Below are 18,799 nucleotides of genomic sequence, written 5' to 3' on the forward strand. Positions count from 1 at the left end.
TTACTGAACCTTGTAAATCTTACTGGAGACTTCAGAATTCCAGCTTGCAGTGGTCCAAACATTGGTTACTTATTTTTGTTGGTTATTTATTTGAATCCTGTTAACCAGATTGGCCCAACGCATCCTTCCTTCCACACCCTAGATGTTGTTTGTAGAGAGTGGGCGAAGTTTAGGCAGGGCAGGGCGCTGGGAAACTGTCCTCTAATAGGTTCCGTGGGATCTTCGTTATCATCCAGAAGTACAGACACAGCAGGCAGCCAGGAGAGAAGGTATTTATCTGTGTATAATCACTGACACAGTTGGTAAGTCTTGTCATAGATGGCATTATCAGACAAAACAGCTTATCTGGTTCAGCTAAATGTAAGATGACCCCGCCAAACTTCAAAACCTATCTTAGTACCTTTGCTGTCCTGAGAATTTATCCATGTGAGATGCAAAATACTGCTTACTTCAGTTTGTCAGTCCTTCATTGTTGGCAGATATGCTAATCATTCCCTTCTAGGAAGGAGGGGGGGGGGGTGCCAATTGCAAATGAACTCATTTGCAATTCAGATAGTTATTTGATGTCACGGTTAAGTGTTCCTCTCGGGAGCTTGCTGGCATACAGTTGTACACTCCACTGTAGCATTTGGTTGCGAGAACCAGTACAGTAAATTAAAACTAACAGGTGATGGATAATACGTTTCTTTTTGTGAGTAGTTTAAAAAGGTATTGATTTTCTGTGGGGACACACTTGGTGAAAAGATTCAGTTCACTACAGAGAAAAAATGGAAATGGTTATAAACAAATAGTACAGCTCTAAGTACTGACCCATATTTTTCAGTTTGACTTCTGCACTTGATTGTTGCTGTCTCAGTATGCTATGCCACTGTACAACATCTACCTAAATAACTGCACCAGTAAGAGGATTCCCAGTAAAGGAGGAGGATGGGATTTCTCCCTTGGGAGAATACAGACTTACCCACAGTTTTGCTGGTACTTGTAACTGTTATGTGCTGGGTGGTATGATCAGCTGATCTATGTTTCTTTGGTAGTAAGGAGTCCATCCAGAGTTCAGCTGTTTTTTGAGCACTCGTATCCATTTAACTCTTTTTCTTTTTTTATAGCTTGTGTGTGTGTGTTTGTGCATCTTCATGTGTGTGTGTGTCTCATGCTTATGCTGTGATTCTCCCATCTTAGTACATCTTCTGTTCCTGTGCGTGTAGAACCACCAAGTTCCAGCAAGTTCTGATGCTTTTTTCTATTTTTTGCTCATCCTCCAGAAAGTGTATCTGCTGTTTGGGCACTTGCGTCTCCAACACACTTTTTAGCTATTTTGTAGCCGTATGGGCTACCAGCAAAGACTTTTGTCTTATTGGCAAAAACTAGCCTAAGTCCATTACCAGTCAGGAGCAGAGTTGATGTTTCCACTCGCATTCAGCTTTAGGTTAACTGTGTGTGGGCTGCATCAGTATGTTTACTCTGCTTCGTAGTACTTAGCTCCGAGGCAGGCCTTGATGATGAACTGAAGTACAGGATTAGCCTTTTTTGATTGCTTGACTATATGGAGGAGCTCCGAGGCAGGCCTTGATGATGAACTGAAGTACAGGATTAGCCTTTTATGATTGCTTGACTTCATGGAGGAAGTGTGTATTCTTTTAACCTGCCTGCTGTAAAAATATTACTAGCTGAAACTTTTTCCTCCATGTGGGTATCCACGGGAGTAGAGAGTAGAGAAGATGTGTGGGCAAATCTTAGGTGATGGGGGGGGGGGGGGGGGCTGTTGCTTCAGTCTTATTACATAGCAGCACATTGTATGCATGCAAAACTCTAAGCCACCATAAACAAATAAAAATTTAACTATTTTTAATTTTTTCCTTTTTCTCCACTTAATAACTCCTCTCAAATGACTATGAACTTTCACTTTACCATCTAACTTATTCTATTCTATTCTGTCTTCTTTTAGGCAATTTCTAGGGTCTCTTAAGTATTTTAATGAATTGTATAACTTGAGTAAATGTACAAATGTATTTGAATGTTTTTATTTGTTAAGTTACTCTATTTTATAAACTAATATTCTATGTAAATTTATACTCTGACTATTGCTCATTATATGTTTTAAGTACACTGTAATAAAAATGTTTGTGGAGCTTTTCTTCCTGGGCCTCCACTGAAAATGTGTTTCTGACCCAGTGGACTTTCTTAGTCAACAAATGTTAATCAATCAATAAATGTTAAGTGCTTTTAGGTGAAGAAGGAAAGCCTCAGCCCAGTATAATATATTCATACTGAGTGATCCCACAAAATGTCAAATGTTCTTTTGCTGACATGCACACCTTCTCCTTGTGGATGATATAACTTGACTTAGCTGTGATATATGTGATTGTTGTAGATTTCATTTATCTTTATTTAGACATGCTTGCTGATGTCTTAGAGTTTGCTTTTTATTTCCTTCCTTCAAATTTGATAACTTTTGGATTTGCGTACTAAGAAGGTCTGTGTTTCTTGGTCTGTGCCACTCGAAGGCAGATGGTAAATGTTTTAAAGCCTACTTCTGCAAATGGATATTATTGGAATGAGACAACTGGGTGGGGTGTATGGCTTCTGTTGTTCCAGATCCCTGGCACCTTTAGTGTGGCCCATAACTTTTTCACTATGATTCTTTTCCTTGAAAAGTTGTTTGTCTGCTGGGAAGAACAACCAGGATGAACACCTGATGGTTCCTTACTTTTTCCCTGCTGGGTCTTCTGCCATTCCTTTTGTTCAAATGCTGGTGAGATACTTGAAATATGGATGATGCCATAATCTTTAACAAAATTTAATACGCGATTCGTTACAGTCTTTAGGGCCTTTGAATGGCATTTCCATAACATTTAATGCTGTATTCTTTGAGCAGTGTTCTGTGTACCTCTTAACTGTTGCTCAGCCCAGAACACACAATTCCAACTGAAGTCAGATAATGTCTACTGTGATGTCTTAGAACTTATACTAAATGGCATTTTCAGGATCCTGTTATATTGCTACCATCTGGGCATTTGTAGTGCTGTCCTCTTTTGCTTTGGTTTCCATTCCAGGCACAGCATTGTCTATGCACTTATTTTGCACCTTTTTAGAGGTACAGAAAAGTCTCACTTAACTGGCACCCATAGGGATTGGTAAATGCCAGTTAAGTGTATATACCGGTTGCTTGAGATATACTTTGCAATTTTTGACTGGCTCGTATACCGGCATACAAGCCCATCAAAAATCACAAAGCAGAGCCTCTTCTGTTCACTGCGGAACAACTTGCTGTTCCACATTGAACAGAAGAGGCTCTGCTTTGCCATTTTTGATTGGCTCGTACACCGGCATATGAGCCAATCAAAAATGGCAAAGCGGAGCCTATGCGGAACAACAGACTGTTCTGCATTGAACAGAAGAGGCTTCCCTTTAGGATTTTTGATTGGCTCATATGCCAACATACGAACCAATCAAATGCCAGTTGCTTGAGTTCCGGATAACTGGGATTTTACTGTAGAACAGTACAGAAGTTCATATGTTAATACCAGCAACAAGAAGATTCTGCCTTTGAGAGAAAAATGTTACTGCACTGTATTTTCAGTAAGGTTTGGTGCAACTGAAATTTCACTAAATAACGAGTTCTGTCTTGTCTAACTACTTCATTTGGCCTGACGTCTCTCCAGGTGACATGTACTTTGAAAAATTCTATGTTATCCAGTCTGACTTGCATAGAAGTGAGACTCCACTAGGTACTGTCCTGCAGATTCTCTTTGCAGACCTGGTGGTCATTTCTTTTTTTTTTAAGCAATTTAAGTCCTTAATGTACAATTACCTTTTTCCAGAGGTAACCTAAAGGCAGTATTTGACCACCTGAGTTACACCACATGCAAATGGAGACCAAGGGAGTGAAATCTGTGGCTACTAGATAAAGTTCTTTTGTGCATGTATTTTTCCTCTGATTTCTGTAATCTTCTGCTTTTCTTTTTCTGCACTTTTTCATCAGACAACAAGCCAGTTTGATTTCAAGAGCAATGGCAGGGTATATTTTAAATGGTTGTGCATTGTCTGGCTGTTGATTGCAAACATTTACAGCTCCCTACTAGGCTGTTTTTGTGATCGTTTTGTGCCAGATTCCAGAAAACTTGGTCTCAGTATAAGTGACCAGCTGCAGTGCAAGTCTGCTTTATATAGCTAGGCCACGTGTTAGAGTAAATCACTTACACCGATAGCAAGTCTTTTAGAATCTGACCGTTTGTCTCCACTGAGTCTTATTATTTCAATGATGCCTAAATGGCTGTTTGTAGCTTTTGAATATTTTCATGTACATAAGTCTAGTAATAGGTCATGAGGCAAAACATGTGCAGAGTTTACCATTTTTGATTTATGAGGAGGTACATCTAGTCTTCGTATTTTTCTTTTTGTTGTACTCTGATTGGCCAGTTTGGTTGGGCAGCATTACTCTTACATTCTTTGCCATTGTTACTGCAACTGTTTCTCCGACTGGAACACAGGTCCATTTTCAGTGGAGGCCCGGGGAGAAAAGCTCCACATTACAATGCATTACATGAGTGTAAAAAGAAGTAGAACATACATACATATGGCATATATACACATCAGGACAACATGCTGGTGATTAACAAACATACATGCATATGGCGTATATGCACACAACAGGACATCATGCTAGTGATTGACATTTCTTACAGTAGACAATCAGAGGTACTTTTTTTTTCTTTTGCAGTTATAAGTTTTGTAATGTAAATGTATACGGGTTTGGAAGCTTTCAGGGGAAAAACTGTTTATACATAGCTGTACCCTGGCAAATTATCTTGGTATGGATTTAACTGAGACTTCCATTCCCTGGATGCTATTATATGTAAAAGTCTAATGATGGCCATTCATCAAACTTCCTCATCCCCTGCTAGTTATATATACCAACTCCCAAGATCGCACTGCAGTGGGGAAAGGGCAAATTTCCTTATCCCTACTGTAATGTGATCTTAGACTGTCTTGATGAATGGCATGGTTGACGATATATGCAGTTCAGTGCTTTGTTTTTGATGGGTAGACATAGACCGCCCTCCACATACCCTTCCAGTTTAAAATGTGTATACACTATGATAAAGTTGAATGACTGGTGGTTTTCTCATGAGTCAGTGTTCAGCTGTTCATCACATGACACTTGTGCAGTGGAATCTAGTCATGACTTTTCCCATGCTTCATTTGGTGGATTCTTTATTGCCCAGGCCTACTGATTAAACCCTGGTCACTGGGTCAGCATTCAGAGCTCCATTTCTCAGCATAACAGAGCCGGCCCTGACGTACTTAGATTTGTCTTTATTTTACTGGACATGGATGATGCTAAGGCAGTAATAAATGAGAGAATAGCAGGCACATTTTAAAACACTGTCCCATAGTCTTGGAACTGCTTGGGGTATTTTTGGGAGATAATGTCATAAAGGGAAACTGCACAGTACAACTTAGAATTTAGGTTGTGCTTATTTTGGTAGTAAAATTAAAAATAAAATAATAGTGTATTTAATGGAATTGGCAGCAATGCGTTTTCTTATGTCACTTTCTGTCTATCTCTCTCTTTCTTATACATTTACACGTACACTAAAAGATTTTGCTTTTGCATTGCACTTTTGTTTTTAACTTGCATAAGCATTAAGAGGCTACCAGACCTTTGCTGTATTCCCAAAGTGGGCAGTACGAAAGATAGTTATGTCCCTTGTATGTGAGGAGTGAGCAAAAATTTTATATAATAAGTTAAAACTATTGTTGTGATAATGGTGTGACAGAAATATAGGTCTGTTTTCCCTATGACAGTTATCGGAAATGAGGGCTCCCTACCCTGTTCCAGTGTGCTCTTTGATATTCATTGTATCCAGCAGCAGCAGTGCCCACATTTCTTGGAATTAAGTGATGGTTCATTATACTTTAAACACCATGGAGAAGCTTAGATTGGCAATTAAACAGCACTTGCTGACACGTGCTCTTGCCACCTTCTGACCCCCCTTTAGATTGAGATGTTGGAGCTCGGGGCCTTCTGTCTGCTAAATTGGTAGAAGGTGTTTCTCCTGATGAGTGCTGGCTCTGAAATTGTCTGGCTTCAAAGCAGTCTGGATCATGTATAAACCATAATATGGGTGCGCCGTGGCTTGGGGAAAAGAAATGAGATTGGAATAGATGAAATGTAACAAGTGCACAGGGAAAATGAGAAATTAATGACAGACCTAATACAAGTCAAAGGAGAATTGTAGCAAGAGGAGGGGAAAAACACAAATGCATCCCACTGCTTGTGCATACAACTGAGGTGGATGGAATGACATGTAACTCATCGAAATGTGTCAACAGAGAGGGGAAGTAAAAGCATGTATAGAAATGAGGAAAGCCCCCGAGACAGCCAAGAACAAAAAAATTAGTTGTCCTTTGCAAGTTAGTCTGTTCATTATATTCTGGCTTGGAGCCATAAAAGCAGAGTGGGTATGTAATGAGCTTCTGAGGAAGATTTTTTTTATTATTGTTTGGAGGACAGGGAGAGTTCATTTCAGTTCATCACAATTCAGTTCATCATAAAAGTCTAGTTTTTTGGTGAATTGCATAGTTATTTGTGATTTATGTCTCCGAAAGGATGTACATGTATTGGTAATACTTGCACAGGTTCAGTGTACACATGCATAGGTATGTCTGTCTGTTTATGGGCTAATAGTGGTGTCTTTCTAGAGCAAGTTGAGTGATAATGTAGGGTCAGCCTAACAAAAATAGTGCTTTTAAGTTCATTAAAACAGCAGATGGGTAGAGTAAGTTTTTTTCTTGATGCTCTCCCAAATATATTAAGTAATGTTTATTTATCCAGGCCATTATTCAGACTGCTTTGCCACAGACTGCAGAGATGTTACAGAAATTCCAACTGCACCAGTATTTCCTCTTTTACTTGTTAAATAGCTGCGTCAGCACTTGCAGTAAGCAGTTATGATAATAACACTTGGCTGCATGGAATATTGATATGAAGCCCAGACTGCATTCAAGGTGCGGCTAGCAGCCGAGGCACAGCTCCCTATTGAAATGTCGACACTGGAAATACCAAGTGCCGACACATGAGGGAAAAGATCAGAAATGCAGGAGAAGAGCTCATTTCAAACATCACTGTTCTCCTTTAAACTTCTTTTTTAGCAGGGGGCCAGCCTCCCAACCTTCCTGAATTTATATATATATATATATATATATATATATATATATATATATATATGTATATATATATATATAAAACTCTGAGATTGCCATACCTTGGACAAGAGGAAATATTAGAAATGGCTATCTCAAATTTGATGTGTGTGACTTTTTTTTTTTTTTTTGACAATTCAGTCTCTGTGTTTTGGGACTCAGTGTAGCAGGTTGTGACATTTCAAATGGTTACCACCTAGACACCAGAGGAGCTGACCAGAGAGGGTGGATGTGAGCACCCATCCTTGGGGCAGTCTAGTCTATTGCTGTAGTGAAATAGGAGTACAGCACGTAATATATGAAATGAGGACATGCACTTGTTTCTGCCAAACCAAGAGAAGCAATAGCCTTCTGTTAGCATGTGTAGGATCATGCAGTTACCCATTAAGGGAGGGTATGGATGGCCCTTCTGTAACTGAGTGTGCATTGCAGCAGCCTGGGAGGGTGGAGCTTACGCTATCACCAGAAAATTCTGATGGCTTCTTGGATGATGGTCTCTTTCGATTAGCTGTCATCCCCAAGAGGGCAGGTCAAACTGGCTGATCGATTGCAGGAGGTCTGATGGTTGGCAGGCAGCAGGGATAATAACATACATAAAAACACAAGTTATCAAAATGTCAAGTTTACAGATGCAGTAATACAAGGCACCATGTGAAGTGTGTGTGGAAAGTACTTGAAATAATTCATACCAGTTCAGCTTTAAGCAAAACAGTGAAATTGGCAGGGTTAAAGAAACAGTTGCACCCTTGGCGTACTGTCACTTGCTTAATTTGACCTAGGAAGTAGTAGTTCAAAGGTTACTCCTCGGGCAAAGTATCAAACTGCAACTGGAGAAGAACAGAAATAATATCTGGATCAGTCAGGTTAATACCATAATAAGGAATTATTTTACCATAAACGGTGCTGGCCATTCACAGGTCAACTTAACTACATATACATTTAGTGCACTGACTTGATTGAGTGCACTGAGGAACAATTTGGTTGTGTGTAGTTGTATTAAATCTGAAAAATTCTGACTTTAGAATCGGCCTGAATGTAGTTCCCAACATATTGGGGACTGTGCCTTGTACATGCTTTCTATAGAATTGGACTGCCAGACCAATCCAATGTTGTTTCTGGTAACCTTTTCCTAAGAGTAGTTGTTTTGTTGATTCTTCCTTCCTTTTCAGATTCTGTTTGTTTAGCGGTCTTTAAAAACATACTTGTTTGTTTATCCCATCTTCATGTAGCTGTTAAATTTATGGTATCACTGACTGTTATGCTGTTGTCTGCAGTATCCTCAGAAGTAGGCACTGTAGTGTTCACAAAAAAGAAGCGGTTACTTTGAATGTTTTTTTTTTTCAGTTTATTGTCCTAGCTGTCAAGATGTGCCATGAAGCTTGCAAAGGAAACCCTGAAAAAGTATATTTAGATATAACAGCTGAATTGGATTATGTAGACACAGATGCTGGAATTCTGCTGCTGTTTAAAAAAAGTCAGTGTTCTCTCTGCAAGCAGCATGTATTATTTTGAAGATGTGAATCATAGCTTTGTGTAACTTGTGTTAACGGCTGCGGCCAGGTTCCTCTGAAAGGCTGGAAGATAAACATTTACAACTGAAATCCAACAGATTATGTTTCTATTTCTTAACTATACAGAGCAAGTTTTATACAACTATAGAAAAAAGAAAAGGTAATCCTGTTGTCATAGCTGTGTAGGCATGGCACCTTGAAATATGCTGCAAAACAAACTTATAGTGCAGGCTGTGATGCTTTAGATCAGGAAAAAAGTGAAAATGTAAGGTTATTGTCACTACTGCATAAACCTATTTTAGGACAGTTTTTGGAATTTAAATAGATTATCTTGAGTTATCTAATACTAGGGTTACCATATCTGGTTATACGAAAAAGAGGACGATAGATTCTTTGTCGGGGCAAAAGGGTCTTTCACACTAGGTGAAGACCAAAAAAAAAAAGGTCTGCAATTCATCAATGGGTGTCCGTGTCTGTCCGTAACTATAGTCTGACTAACATTAGGGGTTACCACAGCGGATCATCTGTTTCCATTTCTTCCTGTCCTCTGCATCTTGCTCTGTCACACCAAACACCTGCATGTCCTCTCTCACCACATCCATAAACCTTATTTTAGGCCTTCCTCTTTTCCTGTTACCTGGTAGCTTCATCATTAGCATCTTTTTCCCAATAGTTGCCTTGATAAAAGTTTTAAAAAATGTGCGGTAAACAGTTATTGGCACAGAGGAACAACTAATCAACATAGCACTATCTTTTAATACTGATCTGCCACTCTTACAATTTATTGAGAAATCAGCAATAGGCAATGCAGTAAAAGCAGACAACATAAGGATGAGAATTTCTTTCTCCTTCTTCACTACGAGCTGCAGCAGCCCAACTGCTGTTTTACCAGACAATTTAGAAAGACAAAGGAGTGTTTGCTGCAGATAACCTAACAGTGTCTAACAGCTTTTAATGCTGTTAGCTGTTAGCCAGAGATACAACTGACTGTTCAGCTACATGTAAAAGTTTTAGTATCAAAAGAAACAAACTGCTTAAAGCATGTATCCTTGTTAGATAGTACAGAATATTATTAGCCTACTCACAGAACAAGAATTATATGTACAACAGAACAAGCAACAAAGGGAGAAAGAATACCATCTTATGTTCAATGTCTATTAAAGGGTGTGGAATGCTAAAGTATAAGCAGACACATTTCCTGACATAATAAGGTTTAAATTATTAAGTAACGTGCAGTCTCTGTGTCGCATACTTTTAAACATATCAGCTGCTATCAAATGGAACACAAATAAGAAGTCTGATGGCAAAATATGCTTAGTCTACACATCCGTCTGCTGCTACAGAACAACATTTTCTTGCTACTGTATATATTGTCCTAGTTAGTGGTACAGCTGAACAAGTTGTCAGCTGCGTAAACGGTAAACATAAACATGAAGTGTTGTTGGCGGAATAAATTACCTTGGCTTTGTTTTTACTAGTCTCTAGTCTAGGATCAATAATCAAGTGCATACACACACACACACACACACCAATAAACTCACTTTAAAAAAAAAAAAAAAAAAAAACATTTTTACCTAACCAGAATGAGTAGTGAAAAATCAGAAAAACCGAAATGGAGACTCCGACTCTGTGATGATGACCAGCTGTAGCTGGGTCTGACCTCCTCCCTAACACATAACTGTCCTGCTTCTGAGCTTCTCCCCGCGCAAACAACACAGTCTCGCCACTCTCGCGAGCTCTTCTACCTTCCGCGCATGCGTAGATTTGAATTCTGACTCAGGGTTGTAAAACCCGGACAAATCTCGGAAGTTTAAAAAACCGCCTGGACAGGAGCACAAAAAGAGGACATGTCCGGGGAAAACCGGACGTATGGTAAGCTTATCTAATGCTCTTGACATAGTTCATTTTTGCAGTAGTGATGGTCAGGCTGATATTGCTGCTACAGAAGGCCCGATGGCCTGCAGATTTTCCTAGTTTAGCACCCTTCCCTCACCGGGCCAGGCAGATACAGTTCACAACTGGACACTAGGGATATAAAAGGGAACTCCTTCTACACCATCTTCAGTTCTTTTTTGCTTTAGTTTAGTGACAGCAGAATGTGTAATTCTGAAAGCAGCATTAGTCTGTTGGATCTGGCCTGCTTTCCCAAGTTGGCAGTTAAGTACCTTGTTGAGAAAAAAATCGTACCTGTTTTTTATGTTTGGTTGCATGCTTAGTAGCAATACCTTTTAGGTGTCAGGGTTAGATGTCAGATAATGCAAAAGTAAACAGTTGCACTCTGTGTAGGAAGCAGCTCCCTTGCAAAAATTCCACAATAAGCGTCTCTCTTTTGCCTGGGGATAGAGCATGAAGTTGCTAATTTTCCCCATTGTGTGAGGTTTAACCAGCACATGATAGAGTGGAGGGCAAACTCTGTCCTAGGCTACCTTAACAACAGAAAGTTGTATGCCTTGTCTGACTGCAAAAAAGATTAATGATTTTTCATCAGAATCTAAAGCCCCCCCCCCCCCCTTGTCTTTAAGAGGTCTGGTCTGATGAGGTGCTTTTCAGCCCTCAACCCTGCATGTTGTTTGATTCAGGCAATGCCCCTCTGGAGGTGGCCCATTCTTAGATGATCTTGTGTCTCCCCTAGCAGAATGAATGCCTTCAGCAGTTGGATGGTTTAGAGGCTTCTCTATAGGCTTCTGATTCCATTTCCTGTATTATTGTATCAGAGGACAGGAGCAGTATCCTTCTGGTCTTTTTCAGCAAGTTTCAGACACCCATCCATATCCTGAGGCCTCAAGACCAGGGAGTTCAGAAGAAAATGGACACCCATATGGAGACCTGGCAGCTTGTCTCAAGATGAGCTTGGCAGACTGTCATCCTACCATCTGTTCGAGGCTCCCTCCCAGGACCTCTTGAGGCTGGTCCATGATTTTATGGTCCACTTGAAGACCCTTACACCATTAGTATCAGAGGTCTTTTCTCAAAAGAAAGGGGCTCTAAGTCAAAGAGAGAAGAACTGGCCTGGACTGACCAAATGTACTCCCCCTCCACACACACATTTTTGTGCATGTATGTGTGTGTGTGTGTGTGTGTGTGTGTGTGTGTGTGTGTGTGTGTGTGTGTGTGTGTGTGTGTTTGGCTGACACTGAAGACACCTCACTGTCTGATTCTCCACCAGGGGATGTCTCATTTGGGAATAGCTGTCATAGTATGAGAAGAGGGAGGCTAAGGAATTTTCTCTGGTCCAGATAAGATGCAGAAAGCTTCTGGGCCCGTGTGACCCTTTAACCATTCCTTCAGTCACTGAAGCTTGGGATGTTGCCTTTGTAAATGCAGCCTTGGAGCTGGGTTCTGAACCCATTGCCTACAGGAAGCCAGACCATTTTAAAGGGTCAGTCATTCCTTTAAATACATTTTATGAAAACTGTGTTGTGAGTACAGCTGTGGTGTGCATAAGTCAATTCAGGGAACAAACCAGGCTCCAAGCAGGAATGCATTCCTCAGTGACAGGTTTGGGAAGAAAATCTACATGTCTGCTACCCTAGCCTTCTAGGACCTTATTTGCAAAATTCATTTTGAAATACTAGTGACTTCCATATTTCAACTTAAGGAAAAGACCAAGGGGGTAGAGGACAATGACCTGAAAGACAAAGTGGTAGGTCTGTGCAACCTCAGCTGCCAGGTGTCTGAACACTCCATTAAATGTTTCTGTGATTCATTAGATGCATCATATAAAGCAGCAGGTGTGGGGACAATCTTAAGAATGCTTGCATGGCTGAGGGCCCAGCTGCAACTCCCCCCACACACATACACACAGACCATGATAAAATGGAGATGATTAATGCCTCACTGGTGAAGGAAGAGAGCTTCTGTTTGGGGAAAATTGGAGAAAAAGGTGTTTAAAAGACTAGGAAAAGGGGGATGACATTACAGTTTGTCTTAGGTCATTCAGGTATTGTTTCAAGCTGTTCATTCTCCTTTGCACCAAAATACAGCAGAAACTACCCTACAAAAATCTGCCATTACTAGCAGACCATACCTCTCAAATGTACAGTTTTCTGCAGAATGTCCAGATTTCTGCTTTTATTTTTGATCCATTTTTCAAAAACGTGGTTTTCTAGTAATCATTGGCAAATTATTGACAACTTAATTCAGAAAATAATTACAGACACTTTGAGTTTCGGACTTCATACCCTTCAGAAAAATCATGCTAATACAAAGCCCATTATTCTATCTACTTTCTAAGTTTGTAAGAGTGATATTTAAAAATTGTCCTTGTTTTTGGTCCTTTGGTCCCTCATTGTTTATGGCTTTGTCCAGATTTGAGGTTGAGAGGTATGTGTAACCAGGCACAAAAAAAAAAAAGGAAAGCAGTAGAAGGGTAAGAAATGATAAGAAAGCCTCGTACATGAAGAGATGATAAGTGGACCAAAAAGGTAAGGCCTGGGGTGGGGTCCTCAGGGCCAAGACCAAGAGAGAGAATGGGGGGGTCCTCAGGGTCAAGACTAAGAGAGAGAGAGAATAACTACGACTTATTCATGCTCACTTAACTCCAGTCCCAACCCAGCCCACAGCTCTTCATTATCTCTTCCCCAAATAATATAAAAATTAAGTTTATAGAAAAAGCTGTAGAACAGTGTAATGTAATATTGTTTTCATACCAGTTACACAAATATTTGTTGTTAAAGCCTTGTAGTCCGCCATCACTTACACTACATGCACCCAGTTATGATGTAGCAGTGCTTTGTTTTATTTTCAGTTTCATTTTCTTGTAGGAAGGTGACTAATTATTTAAGACACCCTAGGCCTTGATGTCTGGCAGTGAAAATGGCTGCCTATTAAAGGGCCAGAACATTTCAGTGATAATGCAGGGTACCTTATCTGGCTGACTGCTGAAGTTAAAAAGGTCCTCCTAGTACAGCTGATGTATTTTTGAAAAATAATAAGTACTTACCCTATTCTTTTAGAGTCGTAAGAGTTGTAGTTGGTACTAATGCTTATAGTAAAGTATTCAGTTATAATACTATGTAAATGTTTATTTTTGCCTTATACACACTTACTGTTGCTGTGCAGTTATTGTCAAATATTTCTTCACATATCTGCCTTTATAGTATTTTCTGTACTCCCAGGTAGGCCTGAAAGTGGTTTACTTGTATCAGGACTCAAGTTTGTTTTTTTACATTTTAAACAAAATAAAATAGAAGTAAATGCAGCTATTTTAATTATGCAGTCTTTTTATGGATTTTGTGGCCTTTCAGCTAGATTACCAGCAGTAAGTAAAAACAGCCATTCTCAGGCCTAGGTAAAATATTGCATTGAGTGGGCCTTTAATCCATTGTAAGCTTGTTAAAAGTGCCCCCACACTTGTCTGTACTGTTTGTGCACCCCCAGACCAACCACTGTCACATACATCCTAAGCAGCTCCACCTACCTTATTTGTATTGTTTAAGATGCCAGTGTGGCTAAGGTTACTCTTTGATAAACAACAACCAGTTATGCTTTTGCCTAGTACTTGAAAGGGCATACAGGTGCTGCTTTCTACAAGATTTAAGGTGTCCCCATACTTTATGTACAAAAGTCATCAGTTCATTTGCTTTTTAAAATGGTTGAGGGAGTTCAAAACCAAGTTAACCACAGATGATGGTTGGAGATTATTGGATAGACTATAAGAGGAGAGGTTCTTGGCACTGGCTTTGCATGCTCTGGAGGAAAGAAAAGATGATGCAGACATGAGCTGGGTCCATAGAGTATGGAGAAGAACAGTTTGAGGTGAGAACCAAGAGAGGATATCGTGTGTGAAGGACGCATGAAGACTACATCATATGGGGTTAGTTTTGTATCCATGATAGAAAGACCTTTCTTCTTCAGAAAGGTGATGGACCTATGAATGTCCTTACGTTGTGTGTATCATGGAAAGTAATTCCGAGGAAGATTCTGGAAAGGTGACAAGAACATGTGATATAGTTGGAAGACATTGAGGGGGGAGCAGGGAAGAGATATTTGCAGAGTTATTAGATACGCAGTAAAATGCAGTCAGCAGGATCGCTTCTTTTTTGACTGTGGTGCACGTTCATCTGAATAGTTTTAAACCTGAGTCACACATTTTTGATAGTTTATGTTTTTTTTGGAGTCATCAAATTCCATTTAACTGGGACCAAATAATCTGACCTAGATAACCTGTCTCTGTGGCACAGAGGAATGGGGCCTCAGCTGTGACTCGGGCAGCCGTAGTTCTATTTGTGCCTTTGCCACTGGAAGAACCATGCAGGAAGGGAGTGCAATAAAGGGACACAACCTGCTTGCCTCTCTGAGGGAGGTAAGAATGGGTGTGGGAGCTTGATGTGCACATTGGGTGTTGTGATTTCTCCACCAAAGACTGGAGGAGTTTGACTGTTGTATTTGCGATCATAACAATTTTGAATCCAGAAATAACGAGACCAGAAGGTCAAGAACCACTGGAGCATACATGCAGGTTTATCCCCCTTCTGGGCTCATGTTAGTTGGCACTTGTTTCTGTGTCCACACAGGTCAGATTTGATTTTCAACATTGTTTGCTTCTATGTTTCTTGACATTATTGGCTTATGGTCTTCTTTCCAGATTCAAAATTATGATCAAAGATATGATAGTAAACCCTGGCTGAATCCACCACCTCTCCTCAAGGATGGAAATTGAGGGGTGGCAACCTACACAGTCACCCCATGCCATATCCCTTTGCCTCTCAAACCAAGCTTCTGTATGTGTTGTAGGGTACGAAGAAAAAACACCCCGATGCCTGCCTTTATGATGATCCCCTCCCTGTTGATCCTCACTGCAGTGATGTGGAATGAATGAGCTGATAGGCATGGAGGGGCTGATTATCAGTAGGCAGTAGGGACACAATTCACAGAAAATAAAAAAAGATTTAATATAGTTGTCTATCTGTCTTACTTTATCCAGCAATCTGTCTGTGCTAGAGTCAGCAAACGGGCTCAAAGACCGTGAATTTATTATCTACCATGATGTTGTGTGACCTTGCATTTAAACCAGGAAAGGAAGCCAACAAACTACTGAAACACAAAAACCAAGTCAGCGGCATCAAGACCCACCACAGGAAGTATCAGGAATCCAAAAAATATAAAATAAAACAATTTATTGAAGCGCTTTTCATTGCTTGTAATGTGGCAACGTCTTCAGAAAAGATACACAGTTTCAAAGTAGTTTATAAGTAATTGAGACATGTCATGTGATGACCACACCTCCAGTAAGTCAAATTCTTAAAGAAACATTTGCTAAACAACCACGTGTTCATAAAACCTAAATGCAAAAGCTGCAAGTTTGTTAAATTGTGTGTCATCAAAACTGTTATAAATAGTTATACAGAAGGCATTAAAGTGTTAGACTCAAACAATAACAAAGTCAGATTAAACTTCAAAATTACGGAATAATCAACCGGGTATATCTCTCTAAAATATTGTAGAGCTAAAATGAATAGAATTATATTCAAGCAAAATACCAGTTACCGTCTCAAACTTCTTAGTTTCAGAAGACAGGCAATGTTACAAGCATCATTTAAACCTGGTACAACAAATTCATTCAAACGGATTTGCCATTCAAGCTCATGTTCCTCTAAAAGTAAGTTCAGTGGGCCACCTCTCAAATTAGCTTGAACTTGATCTTTAGCTTTAAAGGTAAATTTGTGGCCTACATTATTTGCTATACGTCTTGCTAGTGGGTTGTCAATTTTATTGACTGAAATAGCATAGGTGTGTTCATAAACCCTGTCCCGCAGTCTACGTTCAGTCTTCCCCACGTAGAATGCGGGACAGCAGACACATCTTGCTATGTAGACTACTAGTGTAGAATTACCTTGCATTTAGTTATATTTAGTAAGGGGAATGGAATGCAAGAGGCTTTGTCCCCATGCATATGTGGAGTGGGGGGGGGGGGGTTGAGGCTTGCTCTTCTTATAGGAGAGTGTTTCATACTTTAAGCAAATTCACTGAAATCTGTCTCAAGTTATCTGATCTTGGCAGATTAGTTATTGAAGAAGTGAGCTATATAACCTGGTATTCAGTTAGTAAATAACCAATGTTATTCATTTAGATTTGTGGTTAAGGATTTTTCCCTACTTCATTTTATAATTGAACTTTCTGGTGATAATGGCACTAAATTCCGTACCATTCAGAAGTACCTACTGACTCAGACCTGTTAAAATCACAAAACTTTGCTTACTTTGGTGAACAACTTTAAAATAATATTAAAACTATTTTGTCACATTGTTTGTTTTCCTGTGTCTAGTGTTGTCTGCTCTGTGAAAATGTGTAGAGTTTGTTGTTTTTTTCACCGAGTTATTTCAGACATTTTTCTTGCTTCTTTTCCATTACTGTGGTCTCTCTCTCTCTTTCTCTCTCTCTCGCACACTCATTTTTCTACACATTTTTAAGTTATTTTCAGTATGGTGCTGTTTAGTTACATTTGTGTATTAGTTGATGTCACAGAGTACCTTTAAGCGCTATCTGTGTCAAATGATGGTATCCATTATGAGAAATTAAACACAAATAAAAAAATGTAGAATTTGGTGAATAGTGTTAGTATAACAGATGTACGTTAAACAGGGATGTAAGAGATGCTGCTGATGTGTTCATCATTGTGAGCCTGTGCATGTGTCTGACTGAGCTTAATTGAAATAAAAAAAATCCAAGTGACAGGCAGTTCATTTCTGTTCTTGTGCATTGTCTCCTTTCTAAAGATGTGACTCAGAGTGCAGTAATAACCCCCCATGGTGTAGTTTCGATCTTCCATTACCTTTGTGGCATCATAAAGTGATCCCTGGTGTAAAAAAATTGAATTAGCCTTTCATTATGATAAAGACAGCACATGATAACTAGGTGATGTCAGCAATAATGAACTGGGACTTGTCGAGGATTATTGATATTATAAAAGTCATTAATGTTTAATTCATCACTTTAATTAAATGTGATAGGCTGTTAAGTTGTCATGCTTGGCTTTCATGCATGACTCTGATTTGTGCTTGCCTTCTCATGTGCGCATCCCTCACCCTTCGTTTATGTTGATTCTGACGAATTACACAGCTTTCTCTCCTCTAGGTTCCCCCCCCACATGGTGCCGCCCCATCATAGTTTACACACAACTGGGATCCCTCATCCTGCCATTGTCACACCAACAGTCAAACAAGAGTCTTCCCAGAGTGACGTTGGCTCACTCCATAGTTCGTAAGTATATACTGTTTATTGTTTCAGTATTTAAGAAGTGATTTTTTTTTTGTCTCTATTGTATATGTTTTGTACTTTAAATTGGTAAGTAGTAGTAATAACCATATGCAAGCAGCATGTTAGTGTTGTTTATGGGGGGGATTGCTAAAGTTTTAATTGGTTTTCCACCAATTTTATGTCCTATGTCATATCAGCTGTCATGCACATGACCTGAGACAGGTAAAACTAAGATAATGTGTAATAAAAGCAGGGAAGAAAAGGCCCTTCTGTTGTAGAGGGCCACTTTGTACTGTTGTAGTGAAAGTTAGGTCATTCAGGTATTGTTTCAAGCTGTACATTCTTTTAAGCTGGCATACATTGGTAGATAAAGCAGTGCTAACACTTAAGTTCTGAATTCATTTTTAAAGTTGCACTGAATCTCCCTGCAGCATTTGATGATATACCAGACTGGTCTTGAGTTTAGCTTGAAAGTAACCCAGTTGCTAATATGAATTGATTTTGTTATGGAGAGCAGCTGTTAGATTTTTGTTTTTTGCAGCTGCATTTTTTGTAATGATGCGCTCCTTTTTATTTTACAGAAAACATCAGGATTCCAAAAAGGAAGAAGAAAAGAAAAAGCCTCATATTAAAAAACCTCTAAACGCGTTTATGTTGTACATGAAGGAAATGAGAGCAAAAGTGGTAGCCGAGTGCACGTTGAAAGAAAGTGCGGCGATTAATCAAATCTTAGGGCGAAGGGTAAGACGTCTGAATGATCAACTCAGATTTGTCTTGGGATCTTCAGTGTTTATGTTTGCATGCTGTTTAACGTTACATTCACTGGTTTACCACTGCCGATCTTACATTGCATTTTGTTTATTTTTTGCTACACATTTCCCATG

At 39.5% G+C, this 18,799-nt stretch overlaps 1 protein-coding gene across 39 annotated transcripts in view; it reads left to right on the forward strand.

Moving 5' to 3' along the window:
* The window catches only part of TCF7L2 (transcription factor 7 like 2), a 677,777-nt gene that overhangs the window by 624,937 nt on the left and 34,041 nt on the right, over positions 1-18,799 (forward strand). For 26 of the 39 annotated variants that reach the window (XM_044055854.1, XM_044055855.1, XM_044055861.1 and 23 more), the window contains 2 exons: positions 17,778-17,918; positions 18,497-18,656. In XM_044055854.1, coding sequence (XP_043911789.1) covers positions 17,778-17,918; positions 18,497-18,656 — 301 coding nt within the window. The remainder of the gene's footprint in view (positions 1-17,777; positions 17,919-18,496; positions 18,657-18,799) is intronic. The other 13 variants (XM_044055882.1, XM_044055856.1, XM_044055862.1 and 10 more) reach the window with 1 other exon arrangement.

This window comes from Protopterus annectens, chromosome 14.part0, assembly GCF_019279795.1.
Source record: "Protopterus annectens isolate FY-2018-M chromosome 14.part0, PAN1.0, whole genome shotgun sequence".
NCBI lineage: Eukaryota > Metazoa > Chordata > Ceratodontiformes > Protopteridae > Protopterus > Protopterus annectens.